Source organism: Falco rusticolus, chromosome 13 (genome assembly GCF_015220075.1).
Source record: "Falco rusticolus isolate bFalRus1 chromosome 13, bFalRus1.pri, whole genome shotgun sequence".
NCBI lineage: Eukaryota > Metazoa > Chordata > Aves > Falconiformes > Falconidae > Falco > Falco rusticolus.
In genome coordinates, this window is record NC_051199.1 from 620,485 (window position 1) to 646,898 (window position 26,414).

Sequence of the window (26,414 nt, forward strand, 5' to 3'; positions counted from 1 at the left end):
CCCCCCGGTCAGCCAGCTCCCCCCCCCAGGGGAGGTTCCAGCCCCACCTTTGTCCCCAGGGCCAAGGGAAGGGCAGTGGAAGGGACCCTGGGGGGGACTCTGGGGGAGGGGACGTGGGGACAACGTGGGAGGGGACATTGGGACCCCATAGGAGGGGTCATGGGGACATCATGGGAGGGGAGATGGGGACACAATGGGAGGGGACACAGGAAGGGACATAAGGTCCCAGTTGAAGGGGATATCGGGACACCACGGGAGGGGACACTGGGACCCCACAGAGGGGACCCTGAGACCCCACGGGATGGGGATATGGGGACACTATGGGAGGGGACAGAGGGACCCCACAGGAGGGGACACTGGGACCCCACGGGAGGGGACACTGGGACCCCACAGAGGGGACCCTGAGACCCCATGGGATGGGGATATGGGGACACTATGGGAGGGGACAGAGGGACCCCACAGGAGGGGACACTGGGACCCCACGGGAGGGGACATAAGGTCCCCACTGGAGGGGACATGGGGACACCACAGGAGGGGACACGGGGACATCATGGGAGGGGACACTGGGACCCCACGGGAGGGGACACTGGGACCCCACGGGAGGGGACAAAGATCTCATGTGAGGGGACATGGGGACCCTACGGGAGGGGACACAGGAGGGGACATAAGGTCCCAATTGAGGGGGACACTGGGACCCCATGGGAGGGGACATAAGGTCTCCACTGGAGGGGACATGGGGACATCATGGGAGGGGACATGGGGACCCTACGGGAGGGGACACGGGGCCGCCATGGGAGGGGACACAGGAGGGAACATAAGGTCCTAATTGAAGGGGACATGGGGACCCCATGGGAGGTGAGATAAGGTCCCCACTGGAGGGGACACGGGGACCCCATGGGAGGGGACACGGGGACCCCCCGGGAGGGCTGTGGGTGCCCCGGGTGGTGCCGTGGGTGTCCCCGCCGTGTCCCCTCCCTGTCCCACCTTGCACTGGGCCTCGGCGTGTTTGCGGTGGCTCTCGCTGAGCTGCGCCTGCAGCCCCTTGCTCTGCGCCGCCGCCAGCCGCAGCTGCTCCCGCAGCCCCGCGCACGTCTGCTCCGCGCGGCCCAGCACCGTGCGCTGGATCTGGCCCTGGGGGGGGGGACACAGGGCTGTCACCACCCCGGCCCCAGTCCTTGTCCCCCTGTCCCCCCGTCCCCCCATCCCCCCCCAGATGGCTCCTGCAGCCCCACATACATCTGCTCCGCGCGGCCCAGCACCGTGCGCTGGATCTGGCCCTGGGGAGGGGGACATCGGGGCCAGCCCAGCACCCCCGGTTCAGCACCCAGGACCCTCCAGCCCCAGCACCCCCAGCTCAGCACCCAGGACCCCCCAGTTCAGGTCCCCCTGGCCCCAGCACCCCCAGTTTCACCCCCCAAGCCCCCGGGCCAGGATGTGGCCCGTGCTCTGACCTGTGTCTCCAGCTGCAGCACCCGCTGCCGCAGCGCCCGCAGCTCGGCCTGGGCCTGGGCCTCCCGCAGCCGCGCCGCCACCACGGCCTCTTGCAGCGCGTTGGCGTTGTTCCGCCGCGGGGACTCCTTCCAGCGCCCGCCTGCCCGGCCCGCCTGCACACGCACCCATCAGGCACCCACCGGGCAGGCGGGGGGCCCGCGTGTCTCCCATGGGCACCCAGGTGGCAGGGTGAGGGACCCAGTCAGATGGCAGGGGACCCAGGCATCAGGACAAGGGACCCAGGTGGCCAGGAGGGGACCCAGATGTCAGGACAAGGGACCAATGTGGTCGGGAGGTGACCTAGGCATCGGCATGAGGGACCCAGGCGGCTGGGAGGGGACCCATGTGTCTGGGGGGGGCCCAGACATCGGGGGGACACAGGTGGGTGTCAGAGGGGACCCAGGCGTGCGGCTCCTTACCTGCCAGCTGTCACTGAGGTCCTTCACCTGCTGCTGCAGCTCTGTCAGCGACTTGACGGCCTCCGCCTCGCGCAGCGCCAGCGCCTGCAGCTCCTCCTGCAGCCGCACCACGTTGTCCTCGTCTGGCAGCAGGCTGTTCCTCTGCGGGGACACAGGGGACATTGGTGGGGACACCCCGGGGTCGGAGCACCCCGGGGTGGGGGCATCAGATATTGGTGGGGACACCCTGGGGCAGGGACAACGTGGGGCAGCGACACTGGATGTCATCGGGGACACCTCAGGGTGGTGGCACTCGTCATCGGCAGGGACATCCCAGGGTGGTGGCACTGGGGGGTCGTCCCCCTGTGCCAGGTGGAGGTGGGGACACTCATGGGGCACTGGGGGAGATGATGGAGGATACTGGGAACAGATGTGGATCCCTGGGCACAGGGGAACCCCTGGGGACACCTGGTGTGGCACTGGGGACCCCCAGGGACAGGGGATGCCAGGTCCAGGACCTGCCGTGTGACACTCCCTGTCCTCAAGGCCACTCATGTGACACTCCCCACCCCACGGCCACCCACGTGACTGTCCCTGTCCCCAAGACCATTTGTGTGACTCTCCCCCTCCCCAGGGCCACTTGTGGGACCACCCGCAAGGCCACCAGTGTGACACCCACGAGCCGTCCCCGTCACCTTCTCCATGTCGAGGACTTTATCCTGCATCTCCTTGAGGGCACCGAGGGTCTCGCTCTCCCGCAGCCGCGACTGCTCCAGCTCCGTCTCCAGGTGGGTGACAAACTCCTCGCTGAAGCGTGGGTTCCCCTGCCACCGTCCCCACCGTGTCACCCACGGGGCACAACACCTGTGTGTCCCCTGGGCTGGCCCACAGGGGTGGCACCCCACCCCCCACCCCTGAATCTGGGCTGTAGCGGGGCGTGAATGGAAGGGGGGGGGGGATGTGTGTGGGATGATGGGGACATCTGGGGACATCTGGGGACACCGACCTGCTGGTCCTGCAGCTGTCGGATGGTGGTTTGGGCGCGCTGCAGGTTCTCAGTGGCCGAGGTGCAGCGTTGCTTCACCACCGCCAGCTCCCGCTTGATGATGTAGTTCTCCTCCGCCTCCTGCGCCCGTGTCACCTGGCCCTGGGGACAGCGGGGATGTGTCACAACCCCTGGTTCTCCCCTGCAGCAGCGTGTCACGAGGAGAGGGTGGCGGTGGTGGGGACAAAGAGGGGGGAGGATGGGGACATGGGGGATGCTGGGGATGAGGAGGGGGACACCAGTCCCGCAGTGGGTGAGGGGTGGGGATGAAGGGAAGGACACTGGGGACAAGGGGGTGACGCCAGCCATGGAGGGTGACACCAGCCCCACGGTGAGGTGACGACAGGGATGAGGGGGTGACACCAACCCCCCCTTTCCCCCCCTCAGTGGATGACACCTGAGTGATGCTGGCCCAGTGGCTGGTGACACTGGGGACAAGGGGGGCGACACCAGCCCCACTGCAGCTGACACCGAGGACAAGGAGGTGACACCAGCCCCGTGGGGACCTCTGGGGCCATTCTGTCCCCTCTCATACCACGACCCATGACCTTCCACTCAAAATCCATCTATTTTGGGCAAACTCATCAAAACAGCAGCTTTTACCCCATCTTGCCCAAACCCCGCCCCCCCAATGCCACCGCGCCACCCCCCCCCACTTACCACCGAGCCCCAAAACGGGCCAACCCCCCCCATTTTCACCAACCACCCCCAAACCTTCCTTCCCCCCACCCCCCAAGGCGGGGAAGGTGCGCGGGAGCCTCCAGAAAAGCAGGAAAAAGGGCAGATTTTCCCCAAACGAGGCAGACGCAGGGAGGCCGGGAAGCAAAAGGGGGAAGAAAAGGGTTAAAACGCAGCAGAAAAGAGAAAAATAGCTATTTTTGACACTACCTGGATGAGCCTGTCGGCGAGAGCCGCGCTCTCCTGCGGCCGCCGGCGGAGAAGAGAGAGAAAGAGGGAGAGACGTAACAAGATAAACGAAGGAGACGGAGGCAGCGAGAGAAGCCGCGAGGCGGAGGCACCCGGCAACCTTCCCGCGCATCATCGGTCCCCGTTTTGGGGTGTTTTCCAAGGATTTTAGCTTTTTTCCCAGTCTCCGGGGGAAAACAGGGTGATGGTGGTATTTTGCCTTAAAACAGAATGTTACCCACCTCCCAGAGGGAGACTTTGTGTGAAAAAATGCTGAAGTAGCTGCTTGATGGACTTAAAATATCCCATTTTTGCACCAAAATGGTGCTGGGAGGGGAGATTTTGGAGGGGCGGCCCATAAAAGGGTGCTGGACCTTGTGGGATTGCACCCATGGGTGCTGGGATTTTTTTTTGGGGGGGGTGGTGGCATGGGTGCCTCGGGGGGAGTTTGGGATGTTCCAAGGGATTTTCTGGGTGCTTCAGGGGGGTCTGAGTGCCCCCCAGGCGGGGTCTGGGTATCCCCAATAGGTTCTGGGTGCCCCCCAGGGGGAGTCTGGGTATTCCCAGGGGAACTGGGTGCCCCCCAGGCAGGTCTAGGTGCCCCCCAGGGGGGGGTCTCGGTATCCCTAGGTGGGTCTGGGTGCCCCCCGGGGGGCCTGGGTGTCCCCCGGGGGGACCTGGGTGTCCCTGGGGGGGGCTGGGTGTCCCCCAGGCAGGTCTGGGTGCCCCCCAGGCAGGTCTGGGTGCCCCCCAGGGGGCTGCTGGGTATCCCCAGGTGGGGGTCTGGGTATCCCCAGGGGGGTCTGCGTGCCCCCTGGGGAGGCCTGGGTATCCCCGGGGGGGGCTGGGTGCCCCACAGGCAGGTCTGGGTATCCCCAGGGGGGTCTGCATGCCCCCCAGGGGGGTCTGGGTATCCGCAGGGGGTCTGGGTGCCCCCCGGGGGGGGTCTGGATATCCCCGGGGGGGAGTTTGGGTGCCCCCTGGGGGGCGTCTGGGTATCCCCAGGCAGGGCTGGGTGCCCCCCGGGGGGGGCTGGGTATCCCCAGGGGGGGGCTGGGTGCCCCCCGGGGGGGGGCTAGGTATCCCTAGGCGGGTCTGGGTGCCCCCCAGGGGGGGTCTGGGTGCCCCCCGGGGGAGTTTTGGGGTGCCAGCCGTGGTGCTCACCTTCTCCAGGGTTTCGATGCGCTGTTTCAGCAGGCGGTTCTCAGTGCGGAGGCGCTGAGAGGGGAAAAATGGGGAGAAATTAGCACCGGAGGGGGGTGTGGACATCCTTGGGGGGGGTCTCTAAGCCTGGGCACAGTCTGGGGACAGGGGACACAGGGGTGAAGTGGCCCCAGGGATGGGCTAAGCTGTCCCTGGATGGTTCCTGTGGCCTCAGGGACGGGTCAAATGGCCCTGGAATGACTCAAACAACCCTGAAAATGGGACAAAGTGGCCCTGGGATGGCTAACGTGGCTTTGGGGACAGGCTAAGTGGCCTTGGGGACAGCTTCAAAAGCCCTGGGATGGGTGACGGTGGCCCCAGGATGGTTTAGATGGCCCTGGAGATGGCTCAGATGGCTCCAGAGATGGGCTGAACATTCCCAGCCATGGGTCCAAGTGATCCCAGGGTGGTTTAGATGCCCCGGGGATGGGTAAAGTTGTCCCAGGATGGTCAAATGACCCCAGGGATGGGTCAGGTGGCTCCAGGGAGAGGCTAAGCCACCCTGAGATGGCTCAGGTAGCCCCAGGGATGGGCTACACGGTGCTGGCACGGCTCCAAGTGACCCCAGGGATGAGTCAAAGTGGCCCTGGGACGGATTCAACAGTGCTGGGGATGGGCTGAGCCATCCCAGCATGGCTCAAACGGCACTGGGAAAGGGTCAAGTGCCCCTGGGATGGGCCAAAGTGGCCCCAGGTGGCTTAGATGGCCCCAAGGATGGGCTATGCTACGCCAGTGGGGTTCAGCTGGCCCTGGGGATGGGCCAAGTCCCCATGAGAGTAGCTCAAGGAGCCCCAGGATGCCAACACTTGATCTTTCTCACCTTGATCTCGATCTGCTCCTCCATCTCCTTGTTCTTGATGGCAGCGTACTCCTTCTCCAGCCTGCTCAGGACATGGGGACAGGCTGGGACATGAGGATGGGGACCAGATCCCCTGGCCCTATGCCCCACACCTGGCAGAGGAACCCCTCTCCCCATCTCACCTCTTCATCTTCTTGGGGTTGTACTTGACCTGGAAGGCCCTGAGGATCAGCTTGTCGGGGCAACTGTCGAACTGGTGTGGGATCACCTTCTGGAAGTACTGTGGGTGCAGAAATCAGCTATGAAAATCACCCCAAAAATAGGATAAATCTGCCCAAACCCACACCCTCGTTGCATAAACCCACCCCAAAATACGGCTCATCCCGTAAAGCTAAAATACAGCTCGTTGCAGAAATCCACCACAAAATACGTCCTGTTGCGTAAAACGGGCCCAAAACACATCCTGGTTCGGGTTAAATTTGCCCTGAAACACGTCCCGTTGGACGAATCCGCCCCGAAACACGTCCCACTGGATAAATCCATCCCAAAACTCATCCTCTTGGAGAAATCCATGCAAAAAGATATTGTGTTGGACAAATCCACCCCAAAACACGTCCCGTTGGACAAATCTATCCCGAAACACGTCCTGTTGGACAAATCCACCCCGAAACATCTCTTGTTGACACATCCACTCTGAAACATCTCCTGTTGGACAAATCCACCCCAAAATATGTCCCGTTGAACAAATCCACCCCTAAAGCCACTGGCCCGTACCTGGGACATGCCCTCCATGTCAAGCTGGACAAGCTCAGCCTGGTTGAACTGCAGCAGCGCCATTCCCACACGGAAGACAATCTCCAGCCCCTGCAGGAAGGGTCCACACTTGATCCCATGCCATTGTCTTTCCCACCCGGGGTTTTTCTCCCCAGGAATGTTTCCACATCAAGATGGAAAATGTGGGTGTCGTCCCTTGGTGATTGATGATGTTGGCGCAGCCCCGTTACCTCGTACATGAAGATGTCGAAGACGCGCGTGGCCACAGGAAGAGGGAAGGTGGTGAGGAAGAGGGTGAGGAACCAGGAGGAGGCATACATGGAGGTGAGGAAGCTCTGTGAGCGGAAGTGGATGTTCAGCTCCGGCAACTGCTCCTGGACATAAGAAATGGAAGAAATGAAGAGGAACGGGAAATGGTGGATGGTTTTAGGAGCTATTCATGGCTGCTGAGGTTTGAACACGTTCACGAGGTCTTGTGGAGGTCTCTGAGGGGGCTCACGGAAGGTCCTCTGTGGATGGTCCCTAGGATCTCATGGATGTCCCTCAGGGCACCTCATGGATGGCCCCTGGGGCATCTCACGGAGGTGCCCTGAGGTCTCATGGATGTCCCCAAGGTGTCCTGTGCATGTCCTTGGGGGTCTCACTGATGTCTCCCTTGAGGAATCACGGATGGTCCTCAGAGCACCTCACAGATGTCCCCAGGATCTGTGTTGCTGGACATGAGCTCCATCGGAGGAATGCATTTCTCCTGAAGCTGCCACCTCACTCCAACCTCTCCCTGTCCTTGTCCCCTGGTTCTACCCGCTGGTTCCCAGCACCATGAGCATTCTGGGGGACGTGGGGTGGTGCCTACCTGCAGCATGTACTCAAACTGGTAGATGCAGAGCCCCAGCTCGGCCATGCTGGGTTTGAAGAGCTCCCGTAAGCGGTATTCCTGCATCAGCCTCACGAACACACAGAAGGCCTCTTCCTCGGGCATCTGGAGACCCAAAGGGACATGAATTTCCCCTTAAACCTCTGCTGGCAGTTCTGGATGCAGAGCCTCTTCCCAGCAGGTGATGGGATGGGATGGGATGTGCCAGGAGCCATCCCTGGGTGAAGGAGGATACTAATGGGGGATTTAAACCCATCAGGAGAACGTGGGATGGTGGGAACAAGACCATTTTGTTCCTTAGGATCAAGAAAAGGTCTCCCGTTTCCCAACCAGGCCAGCAGCTCCTCCTCGCTCAGGGTTTGTCACAAACCTGCATAAGCAGCAGTCCCACGATGAAGGCGCTACCTTGGCAGTATCCAACCTCCCGGTCCACCAGTGAATAGGCCTGGAAGAAGGAAAAAACTTCAAAATAAACCTATGTGTGAGCAGGGGGATTGGACCAGGTCAGAATTCCCGCTGGCTGGGGGAGGCCAGCGGTGGGAGGGAAGCCTTGACCACGGAAAAGAGGGTTTTTTTTCGGTTGACAACACCACCTGTGAACACGATGTGGCTGCAAACTTGAATTTGGACCCCCCCCAAAAGCCTCAATTACCCGTTTCTTCATTCAGATGACAACTCAAACGTTGTGATGTACGTGTCAAAATGAAAACTGAGTTTTGGGATGGATGGAGTAGTACAGAGGAAACGCCGCAGGAAAAAAAACCCGAGGTCCCTTTGTGAAGCAAGGGCTGTCACGCTGCGAAAAGCGGTTCCAGGAGTTTGTGGTGGAAAGCAAACCCCTCCAAAATTATAATCCAGCAAAACCAGCTTCAAAACCCAAAGCGATATCCTGGCTGTGACCAAGACCCTGTGCCGCTTGAGGAAAGACGTTACCTTCATGACGTTGAAGAGCACCTCCTGGCCCAGACTGTCCTGGCCCTTGAAGAACTCGTGTTCGGGATAGGTGCGGGCGATATCCCGTCGGATGAGCTTCTCGCAGGGAGAGGACATCTTGAGTAGCTCTGAGTATTGGTTTTTGACGGGCATGTCGGTGGCGCTGCAGAGCAGCTGCCAGACGATGGCACGGAAATGGTGAGGGATCCCTTTGCGGATGAGCTCCTGTGGGAAAAACGGGGCAAAAACCTGAGAAAATGGCTTTCAAGAAGCTGGGGAAGCTCCTCATGGATGGGGGAGGCACCACCCTGGAAGGCCAGTGCAGGTTTTTGCCGGAGGGTTTAAAATACCATTCAAACTAAAGCAGCGCCCTCACCTTCAGCAGCTTCTCCTTCTTCTTGCGCCACTCGTCCCACTCGTTGACGATGCGGCCCCAGAGGATCCAGGTGTCCTCCTCGAGGTGGCTGAGGTTGGAGGAGGCCGAGGAGCTGGAGACCAAGGACGAGCCGCTGTTCCGTCGTGAGCCATTCATGGAGCGCATTGACTTGGAGTCGGCCTCCAGTAGCCTGCGAGAGACACAGGTAGCGCCCCCCAAAAAAAAGACAAGACAGCCCCCCAAAACCATCCCAGAAAAGGAGATACTTCCCTCAAACAGCCCCAAAGGAGAAGCGATTCTACAAAATCCTGCTCCAAGAGGAGCAGTTCCCCAGAAACCACCCCGAACGAGGAGATCTTCCTCCAAAACATCCCTAAGAAGGAGAGATTCCCTCCAAACCGCCCCGAAGGAAGAGAGATTCACCCAAAATGCCCCAAAGGAGGGGAAAGTCCTCCAAAACCACACCAAAAAAGGCGATATTCCCCAAAACGACCCCAAAATAGCACCCGGCTGGGCTGTTTGTCCCAGCCAAATGTTGACAGCTGCCTGGGGACGGTTTCTTTAATCAATTTGCTTAAACAACGGATTCACGATGGGCTTTTTTCTCAGCGCAAATTTGCTTCAAAACACCTTTGGAAGGAAATTTTCGCTTCAGGGCTTGATTTGAACACCGGTTTGAAGGCTGGGGATGGAGCTTTTTGCCCAGCATCGCGGCCAAGTGAACCTCAGGGTTCGTTTCCCATCCAGAGCGGGTTTAAAACCCACCACCCAAGCGGGTGGGTTTATTCTTTAGGATTTATTATTTCCCAACAACCATTTCCTTGCAAGATTCCCCTTTGCCTGCCTGAACGAGCAAAGCCGGCTGTTTTCAGAGCAAAATAGAAATTTGAACATAAGAAACTGCATGAAAATAGGTGAAAATAAAGGTGAAAATTAAAAAAAATGGTGGGTTTTTGCCCCGGTTGGAGCAATGCTTGGGGAAGTGGCTCGTTGATGTCCAGCCTCTGATTTTAAGGGAAATATTTGGATAAAAAAAGGATGATAAAGAGAGCGAATGGGGTGCGTAACACCTGGAACTCACCGGTTTTGCTCCTCCAGTTTCGCCAGCAGCTCCAGTTCGTCGGGGCTGAGGTTTTCCGAGTCGGAGGTGGGCGAACATGCCGGGGCTGAGTTGACGGAGGAGAGGGCTTCGTGGGAGGACGAGTCGGGGCTGACAGCCGGCGATGCCATGGCGGCGGGGGCCGGCGGTGGGCCGAGCCCGCGGGGATTTCGGGGGTCTCACCTGGAAAAGCGAGCGCCGGCGTGAGCGGATGCGAGCATCGCTCCATTTGCACCAAGACAGTCACTTAATTCCCTAAAAAAAAAAAAAAAAAACCCCGACCATTTAAGCCCAGGTTTCACATCAAGCCAGGTCTAAGCGCATCATCCTGTGTTTGCCCAAAATCAGTCGAACTAAATTAGCCTAAAAACTGGGATTAAGCCCAGTGAACCCTCATTTTGGGAAGGAACGGGTCAATGCGGGAAGAGAGCATTTACGGAAAGCCGGCCCTGCTGTGGATTTGCTGTAGGGGTTGACAGCACCCAGTTTGCCCATTTTGGTGGGGTTTTATGGAAAAATGCCTCCCTGGGGAGGAATGAGTCTCGGTTTGGGATTGCAGGGACTGGCAGAAATGGGGTGGAAAATGGTGGGTTGAAGAGTGCTGCAAAAAGAAGGGTTCAAGCGGCGTCTCCAGAGATTTGCTGGAGGATGGACAAGGACTGGGATCCCTCAAGGATGCTCTGGCCTTTTTTGGGCTGAAAAACTCTCCTTTTGGTGAAAAAAATGCTGCTGGAGACTGGCAAAATGAGCCCTCAGCCACTGCTGTGGTTAAAGGTGAAGAAAGCGGAGAAAAGAAATAAAAAAGCCGCAGCACCTGAAGGATACACCATCAATGTGTGATTTACCTGATTTGGGCTTAATTTGCCCTCTGCGCAGATCAAACTATAAATCGGGGAGGTTTTAACCATAAAGCCATGTTCTGATCCCTTTTTCCAGTGGAAAAATTAACCGGTACAGCAAAACGAGCTCCGAGGAAAGCAGAGCAATGAAGGGGCGTTGGGCAAGCACAGCCATGCCGCCAATGGGGAAAATCCCACATTCTTTGGTTAGTTTTCCAGAAACAGCAAAATTTAACAGGGTGGCTTCGGGGCAAGCAGGGAGAATCGGGTCAATCATTAATGGGATCACGTGGATTTGCTTGTTAAGCAGGAAATTTTATAAAGTGGAGGGAAAAAAATTTTAAAAGCGCCTTGATTATATTTAATTCAGCCCATGCTGCTCATCACGGGACAGGGCTTTCCCAGCAGTGCCTTTGTCTCCAGGCCAGCCATTAATTTATTTTCTATAATTAATATTTCCCTGCAAGACCTTGCTGCCCGATATCACCCAAAATACTGTTTTAAGGAAAAAAAAAAAAAGAAAATAGTGAGTGCCACCGATGCAAAATTCTACGTTACTGATCAAACAGCAGCCGCAGCACAACCTGCCAGGGTTCAATGGGCTGCAAAAACGTCCTGAAATGGCGTTTTAGGAAAATGTTCATTTCCACACCAGTGCAGGGCGGGGATAAAAGCAACAACCGCCCGTGGATGAGCATGGGATGGCCGAAACGTATGATTTCAACCCCAAAATGAAGCGGGCAAATGGTTTATGAGAACCAGAAAAAAACAGGTGGAAACGGGGAAAAAAGAGATGCAAAGGCAGGTTGGAATTTTTCTTTTTTTTTTTTTTTTTTTTGGGGGGGGGTGAAATCCTGTTAGTTTTCCAGCGTGGAGGGGGGAGGAGCTGGTGACCGTCATCCTCAAGGGTTCCCACCACGCTGAGAGCTCATTCTGAGGTGACGGGTAACAAAATTTGCTGAAGTTGTTTGAATTTGGAGGAAAAAAGAAAAAAAAAAGTCCTGGGTGTAGTCAAAGGCGCTGAGAAAATTGGGGGGGGAAATGGTGGAAATGGTCCTGGAAATGCCACCACGGCGCCCCGGCTCTGTTTTGAGGAAACTGGCCCAGGAAAGGGCTTGGATGATCCTGATTTCAGCCCGTTTGTGATGGTGAGTTAATAAAAAAATAACTTTCCCGGTGCGACGGGGTGCTGCGGAGTCCTCGAGGTCCCCGCGTGTCCCCAAAGTCCCTACGCGTCGCCGTCACATTACTCATTTTTCCCCCAAAATACCATTGTTGGGCCAAAGCGCTGTAAAAAAAGCCCAATTTCAGCAAGATGTCAAGGCACCAACCTCGAGCCAGAGCATTTTTGGGAGGAAAAGGTGAAAATTTCCCCCCTCGCGCTTAAAATCTGCTGATTTGTTGCTTTTTTGACCCATTTTTGCAGCTTTTCTGGGGAGCTTCATACCGTTTGCGCCTTTTCTGCCCCTTCCTATGCCTTTTCAGTGCCGTTTTATGCCTTTTCCGCCCATTTTTGCAGCGTCTGTCAGTGTCATTTTGCACCTTTTCCACCCCGTTTTCACAGTATTTTCTACGCCGTTTCCTCGGTGTCTCTCGGTGCCGTTTTGCACCATTTTTGCGGCGTCTCCGAGCTGTTTTTAACCGCCTCTCAAAACTTCATCGAAGCAGGGATTCACCCCCCATTTCAGCAGCAATTTTGTGGAGGTGCCGGGTAGTGACTTTCCAGCAAACACAAACCATCAAAAATCCACCAATGTGCCCTAAACCCCGCTTACTAACATCAAAAACGAGCCAGACAAGGGAAAAAAAGAACGAATAAACCAACAAATATTTCAGCAGGACGTTCTCAAGGTTCATTAAAATCCGCAGTTGGCGGAAAGAGGAGGAAAATGGATAAAAATGGGTTTAAACAGCACAGGTTTTGCCACTGGCGGGAATGAAACAGGTGCAAATATTCAGCTAAAATCCCCCCAAAATACCACCAGATTTAAAACTGATCAAAAGCCACCAAAAACTGAACTGAATTTAGCACCAAAACGGAGCGAGGAAACTCCTCCCCGCCCCGCCCCCCCCGCTCAGTACCAGCCACCAAAATGTATTTCCAAATGTGGTTTTGGGGGGAAAACCAACCCAAAATGCCACTCGGGTGGTGATTTTTGTGGGTTTTGCAGTCCCAACTTGGGTGAAAGAAGCCCAGAAAATGGGAAGGTTTGGTGGTTTGGGGGATTTTTCACCAAAATAGGGTGGGTTTTTTTTTTCCCTCCATCCAGGCTGCTGGCGGCAGCAGGTATTAAACGACGCCGGCAGCTCTGACGGATGGCAAACCAGCAGAAAAGGGGGTGGGGGGTAGGGGAAATTAAGAAAGGAGGAGGAATTTGGGGGAAAAACCTGTCATTTGATGGGAAACCCGAGTCATCCCGGCGGAGCTGAAATCCCTGGGTTTGAACCCAAAAGGAGAGGCGTGTCGGGGATGGCACAAAGCCGCTGCTCCAGGGGCTGCCGCCACGGCTGCTCCATCTTCTGGGCGGCTGCAGAGGGGGGTGGGGGGGGTGGGGGGTGTTTTGGTGGGTTCCCAGGGACCACCCCCAAACCCCCTCCCCACGGATGGGGGGCACAGGGATGGTGGTGGAGAGGGTGGGTGTGCGCTGGGTGGGTGGGGGAGTGTGATTAAAGCCCCCCCCTCTAACAAATGACATCTGGGGGATGATGGCTGTGATAGGGGGGGCCCAGCTGCCTGCTGCAGCTGCCCCCCCCCCTTTTTTTTTCAACCAAACCCTCATTGTTTTAAGGCAAACTAAGGGACAATACCCTCTGCACAACACCCCCCCCCCCCCCAAGCTGCAGTGCTGGGGGGCCCCAATAAAAGATGGGAACAGGGGGTGACCCCCCGCAGTGACCCCCTCTATGGGGGGAGGCATCCTTAATGCCTCCCCATGGCGTTTGGGGGGCACCCCCAATGCCCCCCCCCCCCCTTCATGGTGGGGGGCACTCTTGTGGTTTTATCCAGGGGGGTGTAAACCTACAATTACCCCCCATAAGTGGGGGGCAACCCCATTCACCCCCTTAGTCTGGGGGGGAGCACCCCCACAGTTACCCTATAGTCCTGGGTGGGGGTTACCCCCAGCCACCCCCATAACCAGGGGGGGATTATCTCAATGCCCTCCCCATACGGGGGGTCCCCCCAGTTCTCCCCCAGCTGGGGGGGGCTGGGTGGCAACACCAATATACTTCCCTTATAGCTGGGGGGGAATATTTACCCCAAATCCCCCCCTCCCCCCCAGCATCACCCCTATAGGCACCCCCCCTCCCCAGACTCGAGGTGCGCTTCACCCCCAGTATCCCCCCCAGGGGGTCACCCTCAAATATACCTGCCCCCTGGGGAGGGGGGTTACCTCCAATCCCCCCCGCCCCAGCCTTAGGGGGGTGATTACCCCTCACAGCCCCCCCCTTGGGGGGGCACCCCCCATCCCTGAGGGAAGGAGCCCCCCCCCCCCCCTCCGAGGGGGCGGGTCGTCCCTCCCCGCCCCTCCTACCTGCGAGGCGCTGCCATGGCGACCGCCGGCTGCCTCCGAGGGGGGGGCCCGCGGCGCCCCCCCGCCGCTACCGCCGCTGGGAGCCGAGCGGGAGCCGCGGCCGCCGCGGGCCCCGCCGCTGCCATGGGGGGACCCGCCGCCGCCGCCGCCGCCGCCCTGACTGACACGGACTGACAGGTGGCCCCGCCCCGCAGCCAATCAACGCGCCGCCTCCGCGCCTCCGCCCGCCCCCCCGCGGCGATACCGCCAATCGTCGCGGCCCGCCCGGGAATGAGCCGCCGAGGGGAACCCGGCTACAAACCGCGCCTGGTGCGCGGTGAGCCAATGGGCTGGCTCGCCAGTGGTTGATGGACAAGCCGTCGTTCCAATCAGATTCAAGGAGATGCCTTTCCCCCTGAGGGGGGGTGGGCACCGCCTTGCCGAGAGGCGAATGGCAGGCGCAGGTGGTGATGATGGATAGGTAGAGAGACCAATCGGCTGCCCCATCTCGCTTGGAGTGGCATCTGGCTGACAGGAGAGGACAACAAGCCCCGCCTCTTCAGCGAAAAGGTTGGATTTGATTGACAGGAGTACCTACCAATCGCTGGCGCAGGAGAAGGTGAGGCAGACTATAGGAGCACGCACCCCTCCAGCACAGGTGGCTGTTCCCGCCTTCCTAGGGAGATTACGGCTCTTATTGGCTGATGGCAATGATAGGCAGACACCTCCACCTATGGGGTGTCGAATAACGGATAGCTACTCTGTGAAGAGGGGTGCAGGGCGGAGCTGCCCTCCGTTACCTCAGGGCGGGCAGCCAGATAGCAGGGCGCGAGATGGGGGTCCCCAGTTCCTTGGGGACAAGGATTCAGGGGTTCCTGGTCACCCGAAGATGGGGGTGATGGGGGGAGGGTGTCCCCCGTTCCCACAGGGGCCTGGGTCTGGGGATCCCCAGTTCCCTGGGGCTGGGGCGTTGGGGTGACCGGGGACCCCCATCCCATAGGATTCCAGGGATGGGGACACTGGGGGCTCCTGGGATCCCCAGCAATGGGGACAAAGGGCCCCAGCTCCCCAGAAAAGGGGGTGACAGGGGTCCCACGTTTCTCAGGGATTCGGCTCTTGGGGCAGCAGGGGTGCCCGGTGATCCCAGTTCCCCAGGGACAGGGGTTGGGGCGGGGGGGTGGGTGGGTATTGTCCCCAAAGGACAAGGGTGATAGCCTGGGGGGTGTCCCCAGGGACGGTCACGCGGCACACTGCGGGTGATCCCAGGGCCCGGGGGTTCTGAGGTGCCACGGGAGTCGTTTTTAACAGTGCTGAGAAGTGGGATGTTTTTGGAGCTTCAAGGGATTTTTCAACCGATTTTTAAAACTAAAAAGTCAAAAAACCCTTAAAAAGGTTAAGGACGTAAGGGTGCGGGAGGTTTAGGGGTGGGAGCTGGTGCTTCTGGTCCTCTCGTGACTTTTATTTCACTTTTCAATTCTTGCAGCTTAAAAAGCTCTGTATTCTTTTTATTATTTTTTTTATATTAAACCTCTTCCCGTACCACCAGGACAAACCGCGCGCTGGCAGCAGAGAGGGGAACCACCATGAGAATGCATGGCCCAAATTCACAGCGTTTCGACTCAAAACCAACTTCGGTGTCTCTTGGAAAGTGCCAGAGAGCCAAGGGCACGAGCGGTCACCCCGGGGAGAAGTTTGGCCTTGACTTCCCCTAATTTTGGGATCAAAAAAGGGGAAATCGGACAAAAGGAGGAAGCTGTTTGCTTCAAGAGCAGGGGAACCCGCGTGAGGGATGTTCAAATTCTGGCTGCGTGTGCTCTTCCCAGGGTGCCTCTGTGAAATTCAGCTAAAATTCATCAATGGTGAAGTTATTTGTCAGTTTTAACTTCCGTTTTTGGTGATAGCTAGCCCAGTGGATTCCTGGCTTGAATCCCAGAGGGCGTTTGGCAACCAAAAAGAGTTTTTCGGAGGAGTAAAGGAAACGGTGCCTGAAAAAAATGAGTATTTTCCCCATGTGAAGTTTCTTCTGTTAAAAATGCGAGAGATTATCACAAAAACTGCCTCCTCGGGCAGGTGTCAGCCTCGTTTCAGGAAAGCAGAGTGTGGTTTTGAACCAATTCTTCTAAAAATCAACAGAGAAGGGGCTGTAGCATGTGGTGAGGGGTAGCCCAAGCACATTGGCCACTCCAAGCTCCTGAGTGTGCAGATTTTTTTTTTTCCCCTAGGAAATCAGAATTATGAAATGTAGGCGTTTCCTTCTCCCCAGGACGTGATGACGCATCTTCCTCACCATATAAAATCAGGGAGATGCCAAAAGGAAGGGCCAGAGATGTCACAAGGCGATGGTGCCGTTGGCACCTACGAGAAATGGGATTCCACCGAGACGATGGAGTTGGAGAAGCGAGAGCAGAGGAGAGCACCTAAAGGAGGTACTGGGGTGAAGGACCAGCTCTGGGGATCCAGAGACATGGAACTGGAGGGTTTAGGCTCTTCAAACCAGTCTTTCTCCAAAGCTCTAGCCAAATTTTGACACCTGGTTCTTCTGTTGGGTCGCAATCTAGGAAAAAAGGTTTGAGTGTGGAGAACGGGGTGGTGGAGCCACTCGAGGGGTTGTTTTGGGGGGGATCTCTCCTCTTTGTGCTTTCTTTAAGAAAGTATCTGTTGCGGGGGCTTATTTGGGGCTGCATCACCCTGTTTCAGCCTTGGCAATACCGTCCATCCCAGCCTCACCTCTGGAGAGAGCCATCATGCTGCTGTACATTCTTCTGGCCCTCACCATCGTGATTTTCATGGCTCTCACCATCGTGAACATCCAGAGAGGTGAGTCCACCATGTGCCCCTCGCTCCGATCGCCAAGCATGGGGTGGGCATGGTTTGGGGGGAAAAGACCCACGGATGGAGCAAAATGTGGCTCTGAGTTAGGATCGAAGGTCCTTTTTGCAGCCCATGAGCTTGCCAGGGCTGAATCCAGAGCAAAAGTGATCTCGTCCTCTTCCCCCAGTATCTGCGATGTGGGAGGTGTTGGAACAAGCCCGAATGCGGAGCGAGAATAGCCACACGACAGCATGGCACAATCTTTCAGAGGTCCAGCACACCCTGGGTACGGCATCTCACCCCAAAATGGCTCTCTGGCAACTGCTGCCCTCTCAATACCTGCACAATTCCCCCCCCCCGCCCTCCCCCAGCGCTTCCCAGGGTGCTTTTTCCAGCAAAAAAAAACCAACCAAAAAACCAAACCCACTTTCCATCCAAACCCACTTTCCATCAGGACAGAGATGGTCAGGGCTTGTTTTGAGCTTTCTCCTCTTATTTTCCTCTTAGATAAACAGCTCTCTGGCGAGCTCAAGGCAATTCACAGCCAGTTTCTGAACGGTATGCCAAAAAAAGGTGGTTTTGGGGAAACTTGGGCAGAATCCTGAATTCTGAGGGCAGGCAGTGGTGAGATGGTGTCAAAAGTGGAGTTTTCCTCCTCGCAGTGTCTCGAGAAGTGGAGAACATGGGGTGGAAGGTGACACAGTGCAAAGCAGAGTGCGGGAAGGAGCTGTCGAATCGCCTCCAAGCCCTAGGTGAGAGCCTGATTTTGATGGAAAATCATTAAATTCAGTCTTTCTCTTCAATTCCCAAAACGCAGTATTGGGTAGAGGCTCTGAAGATTCCTAAATGATGCACTGGGAGCACATGAAGCCAATCTTAATAAGCTTGAGCTATCATGAAGTATAATGTTAAAGGAAAAAAGCTTTTCTTAGTCTGTTGATAAACGCAATAAAAAGCTCATTTATCAAGAGGGTTCTGAGGTTTTACTGCCTGAATTTTAACGACTGGTAACGCACAGCGGGGGAACACACAGTGAAAACAGCGGTGTAAATTGGGACGGAAAGGACAAAGGGAAGGGAGACAAAATTGGGGGGTTTTTTTAGGTCTTTGTGGCAGCTAAATTTACCTTTGATTCTCTTCGATCCTCTCCCCGGCAGAGGAGAAGGATGTGCTGGAGCCGGTGCTGCGGCAGCTGGCGGAGATGAAGCAGGAGCAGAGCCGCACGTCGGCGCTCCTCGACACGGCGCTGGAGGAGGCGCGCAACCTCTCAGGTGAGGCTGAGCCTGCCAGCATCCCCCTGTTCTTGCCCACAATTCTCCTTTTTTTTTTTTTCTCTTTATATATTTTTTATTCCCCCCCCCCGCCCACGTTTTCCCTCAGGAATTCTCTGCACGAGGTGTCCTGATGGCTGGCAGCAGTTTGCCAAAACCTGCTATTTCTTCTCCTCCTCCACCAAATCCTGGCAAGCTGCTAAAGAGTTCTGTGCCACCTTCGATGCCCACATGCCCATTGTCAACACCGAGCAGGAAAACGTAAGCTGAGACATCCCATAAAAAGATAAAACCCCACCACCAGATCGCAGGAGGTTAGAGGAATGTTAGACTCCCATTCCACAAATGGAAAGCTGGAGGATCAGCAATTCAAGACTGCCTGTGGAGCAGGGAAAACGCAACCGGTTGAGGGTGCCACTTGCTTCTGAAGTCATTTGGCCAAATTGCATGAATCTGTCCCCAAAATGGATTTTTTTGGGGGGAAAAGCTGGGGGGGGAGCAGCTGCCCCTGGGGGTACAAGTGGGTACAAGAGGTGCTCACCTGCATTTGGGGTGGATACACCATGGCTCCATGTTGATCTCTCCTTGTGATCATATAGGAATGGCAGAAATTATAGAATTAATTACAGAAATATAACCCAAACTCGCACAAATTAGCATTTCTACCCCAATTTAGCCACTCCCTGCCTCCTATTCAGGAGGGTGCTTTCACCAACCTGGCTTTTAAAAAGCACATTAGGTCTGAAAAAAAGCTTTTTCTTCCAGATATTAGAAATTTCAGCTCTTGTTTTCCATATCTGATGGGAAACGCTGCATTTTTTGTCATATTTGTGGCACATCACTCTTGTCCCCTGCAAGAGATGGGCTCCCTGATGGCACAGACTGCCAGCCCTGGCCTCGGCGCCACTGAATCCCTTTGCTGTCACCTTCTGCTTCTCCTCCTGATGTTTGTTTGGTTTTTTTCCCCCATTTGCAGAAATTTCTGGCAAATCACATCATGGAGAATCGGGTGTTCTGGCTGGGCCTGAGCGACATGCACAAAGAAGGCGACTGGCAGTGGGTGAACGGCAACTCCCTCTCTCTCTCGTATGTTTTTAGCCTCATCAGAGGGTAAATTGCCCCAAAAAACCAGCTCTCTTCTCCCTTAGCCCATTTTTTGCTCAAAAATAAAAAGGTGCTGCACCCTCATTAGGGCACATCTGCTCTGGTTTAGTGATTAAAAGGGACAAAAATAAGTTTTGTGCTGCCACGGCACTTGAAAATGCCGGGTGGAGTGAAAGGTAAGAGGAGCCCACCCTGCTGTGGGCAAGATTTTGGCTTTTCTCCCCAAATACGCTTTGGTTTTGGGGCTGAAAACCACAGGGGGGAACAGCCAAGACCGCGCACCTTGAGGCAAGGGGGCTGTTAGAAAAACGGATCCCCTCACCCTTGGGATTTTGGGGAAAATGCCACGATGGAAGTGGAGCTGCCTTCCTGCATTAAACAGGAAAAAGGGAAAAATCACTGAAATAGCTTTGCTGCATGAAACGGGAGAGGAGGAATTTTTGGGGGGTGTTGCCTTCCTTGGGAGATGCTGCTGGGCCACTGTGCTCTCCCCTAATTAAAAAAAAAAAAACAACCAACAAAAAAACAACAAAAAACACCCAAACCCAAAAACACCCAAACCCCAAAAGTTCCCAAATGGAGAGCTTCCCACCCAAATCTTTGTGCCCTCCTGCCTCTCCACAGGTTCTGGAACAGCGGGGAACCCAACAATGTGGGCGACCACGGCGAGGACTGTGCCACCATCTTTCCCAACGGCCGCTGGAATGACGTTTCCTGTTCCAACGCGGAAGCCTGGATCTGTGAGCGCAGCTGCTAGCGCCTCCCCTTGCCGGGCTTAAAAATTGGGAAAAACAATAAAAAAACACAACAAAACCACGTTGGGTTGAAAACATGAGGCTCTGGGGGAAAGAAGTGTCCAGAAATACGTATCCTGCTTCCCAAAAGCAGGGTGCGGAAGATGGGCACGGCGCTGTGGTGGAGGGGTTGCCCAGTTAAAAGGGTCACTCTTTGGTGAGGGGTGGTTTAAGATTTATATTTTTTTTTTTTTTTTTTTTTGGTGTTTGTTAACGTTTTGCGAGCGGTTTCCCTCTTGTGCTGAGGCTCGACCTGTATCGCTTGCCAGTTAATCGGGGGGAAAAAAAAATAATAATAAAGCTCTATGATTGCAATTTGAAATCATGTAAATTGAGTCGACGTGGCGCTGAGGAGTGCCCTTTTTCCCAGGGTTTAAGTAGAAAAAAACCCCAAAAAGGGAAGAGAGAGCGGGGTGTGTGTTTTCAGGGCGCATATGCAAATCCCCGACTCGTGGGCGCTGAAGCATGACGCCTGTTTTGCCGAACGCCTTCGCTGCCGGATTCTCCTCCTGGCAGTGGCTCTGCTGGAAGATTTGGGATTACACCGGTGCGGTGGTTAAGATCCGTAGGTGCCACTGTGGTGGTTTTATGGATAATCCCTAAAAAATTCTCCAAATCCAAGCGGGAGCTGCCAGCTCTCACAGCCTCACCGTTTCCCCACCACCAAAACCAAACTGGTTGAATTTGGGGATGATGACTGCCATGGTCAGCTGAAAAAGCATATTTTTTTATTTTTTTATTTTTTTTTTTGCACGGGGAAAGAGCGCACTCTCACTCATTTCACCACCCATTTGCATGTCACTGCTGCCATGGCACGGAGAAGGAACCGAAACCTCCGGGGCCTAACCGCTGGCCAAAATGGAGTGCCGGAGGTGGTGAGGGGTGTGCCGCGGTGTGTGCCGAAGGGTTGAACTCCCCACCTGGCGCCTGCGCGGCTGCTTTCGCCGACAAAACATGGCTCAGCAGGAGACCTATGGCAACTGGTTGGGTCCCCCACCGGCACCCGGCAGGCGGCTGGTGAGACAAGCAGGTAAAATTGGCGGTACCCCCCAGCTCTGGGTCTTTAGCGTGTCCTTGGAGTGTGTTTTTGTGGCCAGTGGGTGCCTTAGTGAAGCGTGGCGGTGTCTGACTACACCGGTGTCATATGGAGCCGGGCGAAACGCTTTTGGGGGGTTCAGGGTCATGTGGGTCCCACTTTGTGCTCAGAAGCCCCTAAACCTCCAGGTCTGGCCCCAATTCAGGTGTCAACTCTGCGTTGGGCCTTATAAAAACATCATCCCCTTCCCCACTGGCAGCGATGGGGTTAAAAGAAGCGCTGGTGGTGGTTTTGGGGATCATCTCTTTATCTTTCCCCCCTTTTTTTTTTTTTTATTTTTTTGGCAGGAATTTACTCAGTTGCTGGGAAGATGACACCCATGGGTGACTTCAGACCGGGTAAGTCATCGTTTTTTATTTATTTTTTTTTTCACCTTTTCAGGCTTTTCTGTAGTGCAGATGGAAAGCAGAACTCCCCGAGGTGCCTCCCCCAGGCCAAACTGGGCTTCGTTTGCAGCTCGGTTGGTCAAACACGTCTCACTAAAAGCGGCGTTTCTCCCCAGATTTCATTCCTGCTATCAAACGAGATCAAATAGCCCCGATGGTACCCTGAAAGTCCATGGTGCTGGGATAGAAAGGGAATTTATCATTCTGCCCGTGCTCTCGGAGCTGGTGCTTGCACCTTCGCGGGCTCAGATTCATCCTGTCGGTCCTGTTCATCCCTGCAGAGAGCGTCAAACTTCCACAGAATTTCTTGGATTTGCGGCTGGGGGCAGAATTCAGCTCTAAAAAATTGTTATACGTAATAAAATCAATATATATTGAGCGAAGGGTGCAAAACTCTCACCAGAGGAGCTGCGGATTTACCAAAGGGGAAAGGGGAATTGTGGGGTTATTTTTGTTTTCCAAAGAATCCAGCTAATCATTAACGGACAGGATTCCCAGTTGGCCTAAAATGCTGATTATCACCCATTTTTCTTCTCGCACAGCATCCCCGGACAGCTTTGAGGATGATTATGATGATGTGTCCCTGTCGGAGTCGGATCGTGGCCACAGTCGGCCGGTGACCGACGAAGATCTGCAGAACCAGAGGAGCAACAGAGGCACCGGTAGCACCCACCTCCTTTCCCAGCCTCGTGCATGTGGTCCAGGACCTCCACAGGGCAGGATTTGGCCTGAAAACTCCCCCAAACCATCACCCTGTGACTCTTTCCTTCCTCCCCACAGGGGTTTACATCCTTGCGGGAAAACCGGCGTCTCCAAATCCTTCCCAAAAAGGTGAGTCACTCTTTGACGCTGCCACCCCGCACCGGCATCGGCGGTTGGACCCAGACCCAAAAAGCTGGGATTCCTCCCCGATTTCTCCCACGCTGCTTTCCACAGGTAACCTGGAGCCCAGAGGTGGCAGGGGACGGAGCTGCAAGGTGACACCGGTGGCCATCCTCTACATCCTGCTAGCGCTGAGCTTCATTGTGTGGGTGCTGCTCTTTGCGCTGGCCATCGTGAAGCGTAAGTGGCCTTGGAAGGGTCCTCACTGGGCTGCGAAGAGGTTATTTTGGTTAAAACACCCCCAAAAAAGCGCATTTTCACTATTAAAAATAACACATGGCTTGTGCCCATGATGCTTTCGGTGTCCGACCACGTGAAAACCGCAGGTAAAGCCTGGCTGTTGTGTTTTGGTTTTAGTTCCACCTCAGTTCGTGAATTTTAGGGTTTTATTCCCAGATCGACCCTAGTGCACTACACCTGGGTGCACTACACCTGCACTCCCCATTTGCTCCAGGGTGTAAATCCACTCCAGCATTCCCCACTCAGTCCAAAAAAAGCAGTAAATTAGGCAAATTCAGAGGCCACTTTCGATTCCTCACTATGATCCAGCTGTAGTTTTTCTTTCATTTTCGTTTCAGAGATGGAAATCATGGCAGAGTTAAAGCTCTTGAGGTCAAACTTCTCAGAGAATCAAGCTGGTGGTAGGTCCTCAGACTCATATCCCAGTGGTGAAGTTTAATGGTTATGGAGAGACACTGGTCTTTTGGCTCATTTCTGGCACTGGTTTGCCTTTTTGGTGTAAATTAAGGAGAAAAAAATATCAAATTGTCTTTTCAAGTGGCTCCTGGTTCTGCTCTGTCTCTTAGTGAAGCAACGCCGGCTTTGGCTGACTTGTTTCTGATTCCCACTGGGAATTACACCGGGGTTATGGTGTGGCTCGGACACTGACTGAGCTCATGCCCCAATCCCAAAGGAATTAGCCCCAAAAGGGTGCAAGTAGGAGCGGATCTACCTTTGGGTTACCATGGGATTTGTCCTGGTTAGGATCTTACAGGGGGGAAAATACACCATTATCTCCATTAAAGGTTATGGGAAGGATGTAAATCCTACAGAAAATTCTGCAAAAGTCAAATAAAATGGGCCAAATTCTTAACCACTGCCAAACGAGTGATTAATTAAATTATATTCTGGGAGATGTTGCAGCAAAATGTCACCCAAAGAGAGAAAAAAACAAACTAGCCAGCGATGCAGGAGCTTTTGCACCCCTGGCTGAGCTTTCTACGTGTGCAAAAGTAACAAATCCTGGGGGAAAGAGCTCCAGATTTGGGTAAACTGAAGGGGAGAAGCAGGAAAAAGTGGGGGGGAACGGGGCTGGCGGTGGTCGCTCACGCTGCTGTGCTCCCCAGTGCGGCAGGAGCTGTTGGAGACACGACAGGAACAGCTGCGGATGCGGAGCGGGATGCACAAATATTACAAGGAATTGCAGGATATCACAGGTAAAGCCACTGTCTCCGTCTTGATGGTCCCTCAGCGTTATGCACCAGGAGAGAAATCTCCGGATTTTATCCCAGAAAGGCTGCAGTGGTCTTAGGGATGGAAATGTGGGTGATGGATGGTATTTGGAGATGTCACCCCAGCAGAGAAAAAACAAATATTTTATTTTTTTTGCCCGGTTTGGGGGCTTTCTCATCCTTCTAGTGCTGCTCTGCACGTCGGTGGCGGACAGCAAGAAGTGCTCGGTTGGCTGGAAGATGTTTGAGAAAAGCTGCTACTCCTTCTCGACGGAGGTGATGAGCTGGTCGGATGCGAAGGAGACCTGCGCCGACCAAGGCGCTCACCTGGTCATCATCAACTCCGAGCTGGAGCAGGTCAGGCAGCTGCTCGCCGGTGAAAAATAACCAGTTTCTTGCCTTCTGCAGTGCCCAAAATACCCCTTTTTTGAGTATTTCTGGGAGAATTCCTACTCTGGCAAACACAGGAGTTCTCAACCCTTTTTTTTTTTTTTTTTTTTTGGTTTAAATTAACCAAGATTGTCCATCAGGCTCGGAGTAATTTGGAGGCGGAGCAAAGTGCTGATGGCCAAGCTGAATTCAGTCGATTAGCAAAAAAAAAAAAGTCAGCGTCTCCTTTCTGGAGCGCTGTGTACGCCCTTTGCTTTAATATACCTGAGTTGTTCGCTATTTACCAAACCCCACCACTCGGCTATCACGGTGATGACCTCACCGAAAGCCTTGAGATGCTCCATAGTCCTCCAGAATTATTATTTTGGGGCTGATTTAGCCAATTCTGCTTTTCTAGAATTTCCTGAAGGATAACATTAACAACAGCAGCACGTACTGGCTGGGAGTGACGGATCAGCTGGAGGAAGGCACCTGGATCTGGATGAATGGCGAACGTACGAGTATTAGGTAAAAATTCCCCCCAGACTGGAAAAGAATCTGAAAATAAATGGAAAAATTGAAGTTGACCCATCAAAACTTGGGATTTTGTAGTTTTATGTCAGCCAAAGGGTTTACATTGGAAAAATGGTGTTATCTGAGCATGTGGTAAAAAAAAATATAATTTTTTAGTGGTCTCCTTCCCTCAAAATACAAATTTTACCTCTTCCTGAGAGCGCTGCCCTTCCTGAGAGTTTTTATTCCTTTATTATTTTCTCTTTTCCTCCTTCTCCAGCTACTGGAACACATGGAAGGAGAACAAAGACAAGGACCAGAAGGACTGTGGCAGCATTGGGCCTGATGGCATCTGGAACGATGACAGATGCTCCCACTCCAACCACTGGATTTGCGAAAAGTCCTGGAATTGCTGATTTCAGCATTATTTTTTCCTGTTTCTGGACAATTTTCAATGCACCTGTTAAAAAAAAAAAGTACATTTCAAACTTCCTGCTCAGGAGCTGGATGAACTCACGCGGCTCCAGGGGGATCTGGAGGCTCCACGCTCCCAGTTTTTGCCTAAAAAAGCTCTCAAAAAAATAGCAAAAATCCCTGGGACCCCCAAGACCCCCAAATTATGGGAAAGAAGGGATTTTCAGCCACAAGAACGATTGTGAAATGGTGAAAAACTCACTCACCAGCGCACAACTGGTGCTGGGTCTCAGCGTCACCGAAGTTCTCCTTCCCCTCCCAGCTCTGCTGACGCATCGTGTTTCTGCTTAATTCTCAGAAAAGACAATTTCAGTAAAATTTAGGGTTCTTTCCCCCTTTCCAAAGACTTTTAACCATATTTATCCTTCCCTTCCCCCCCTGCACCAGCCCCCAGCCAAAACCCTCCCACCCACCCCCAAATCTCACTGAATTCAGCACATTATCACCCAATAAAACTTACTATTTTTTTCCTAAGAAACGCAGCACACACCAGTTGTTCTTTTTTTTGCCCCAAATAAATAAAATGGTCCCAGGCTCATCCCAGTGGCTGAAAATTTCTGGAATTGAAGGAATCCTGTTAAAACCGGGGAGTGATGTTAACACGTCTTTTTATAAAGGTTTATAAGCAGGAAAAAAAAAAAATGTTTTCAGGGAATTTATATGTTTTCGATCGGCAGAAATGCAATGATTCATTACAAGTAATGAAATTCCCTTTCCGGGTTGAAAATTAACTGTGGGAGCTCCTGCCCTCCCTGAAAATTAGGAAATTTGAGCCAGGCTTGAGAAATTTGCTGGAAAATCGATTTGAAAAGGACCCGTGGCAGAAAGTGAAACTGGTTTTAGACTGGTTTGGGCTGTTTGTCACCAATAAAAAAAAACCAAATTGACCGGTGGCAGAGCCAATGTGGAGGGATGCTGCTGCCTGCAATAAAAATGTGGGTTTTTTTAACCAAAATATGCGTTTCTAGCAGGGAAATAGTCTGGGAGGGTGGATTGTTGGACCTGTAGGCTCTG

The 26,414-nt window shown here is 54.4% G+C and overlaps 3 protein-coding genes across 5 annotated transcripts; 2 read left to right on the forward strand and 1 right to left on the reverse strand.

The window, feature by feature from the left end:
• Positions 1–548: 548 nt before the first annotated feature.
• EVI5L (ecotropic viral integration site 5 like) lies at positions 549–14,407 on the reverse strand. The gene is made up of 18 exons (XM_037407228.1): positions 14,271–14,407; positions 9,881–10,081; positions 8,800–8,989; positions 8,424–8,648; positions 7,861–7,935; positions 7,470–7,595; positions 6,847–6,990; positions 6,617–6,706; positions 6,025–6,122; positions 5,864–5,924; positions 5,005–5,058; positions 3,823–3,855; positions 2,896–3,036; positions 2,585–2,713; positions 1,911–2,051; positions 1,452–1,604; positions 985–1,131; positions 549–638 (listed from the first exon to the last, which is right to left on the reverse strand). Exons 2-18 carry the CDS (start codon positions 10,027–10,029, stop codon positions 549–551), a joined length of 2,046 nt encoding a protein of 681 aa, XP_037263125.1. The 5' UTR covers positions 10,030–10,081; positions 14,271–14,407.
• Positions 14,408–16,512: 2,105 nt separating this feature from the next.
• LOC119156506 (C-type lectin domain family 4 member G-like) lies at positions 16,513–20,544 on the forward strand. 3 transcript variants are annotated; one of them, XM_037406275.1, is made up of 9 exons: positions 16,513–16,675; positions 16,947–17,066; positions 17,248–17,346; positions 17,568–17,618; positions 17,723–17,812; positions 18,218–18,331; positions 18,441–18,592; positions 19,308–19,441; positions 20,060–20,544. In XM_037406275.1, the coding sequence occupies exons 1-9, from the start codon at positions 16,519–16,521 to the stop codon at positions 20,190–20,192; spliced, it is 1,050 nt and encodes a 349-aa protein (XP_037262172.1). In that variant the 5' UTR covers positions 16,513–16,518; the 3' UTR covers positions 20,193–20,544. The 3 variants fall into 3 exon arrangements, with proteins under 3 accessions (XP_037262172.1, XP_037262173.1, XP_037262174.1); XM_037406276.1 differs by having other exon boundaries at positions 19,308–19,417; XM_037406277.1 differs by lacking the exon at positions 19,308–19,441.
• Positions 20,545–21,078: 534 nt separating this feature from the next.
• LOC119156508 (hepatic lectin-like) lies at positions 21,079–25,610 on the forward strand. Its single transcript, XM_037406278.1, has 10 exons — positions 21,079–21,259; positions 21,613–21,663; positions 22,254–22,373; positions 22,492–22,542; positions 22,648–22,773; positions 23,172–23,234; positions 23,940–24,029; positions 24,232–24,401; positions 24,832–24,941; positions 25,207–25,610. The coding sequence occupies exons 1-10, from the start codon at positions 21,184–21,186 to the stop codon at positions 25,340–25,342; spliced, it is 993 nt and encodes a 330-aa protein (XP_037262175.1). The 5' UTR covers positions 21,079–21,183; the 3' UTR covers positions 25,343–25,610.
• Positions 25,611–26,414: the final 804 nt, after the last annotated feature.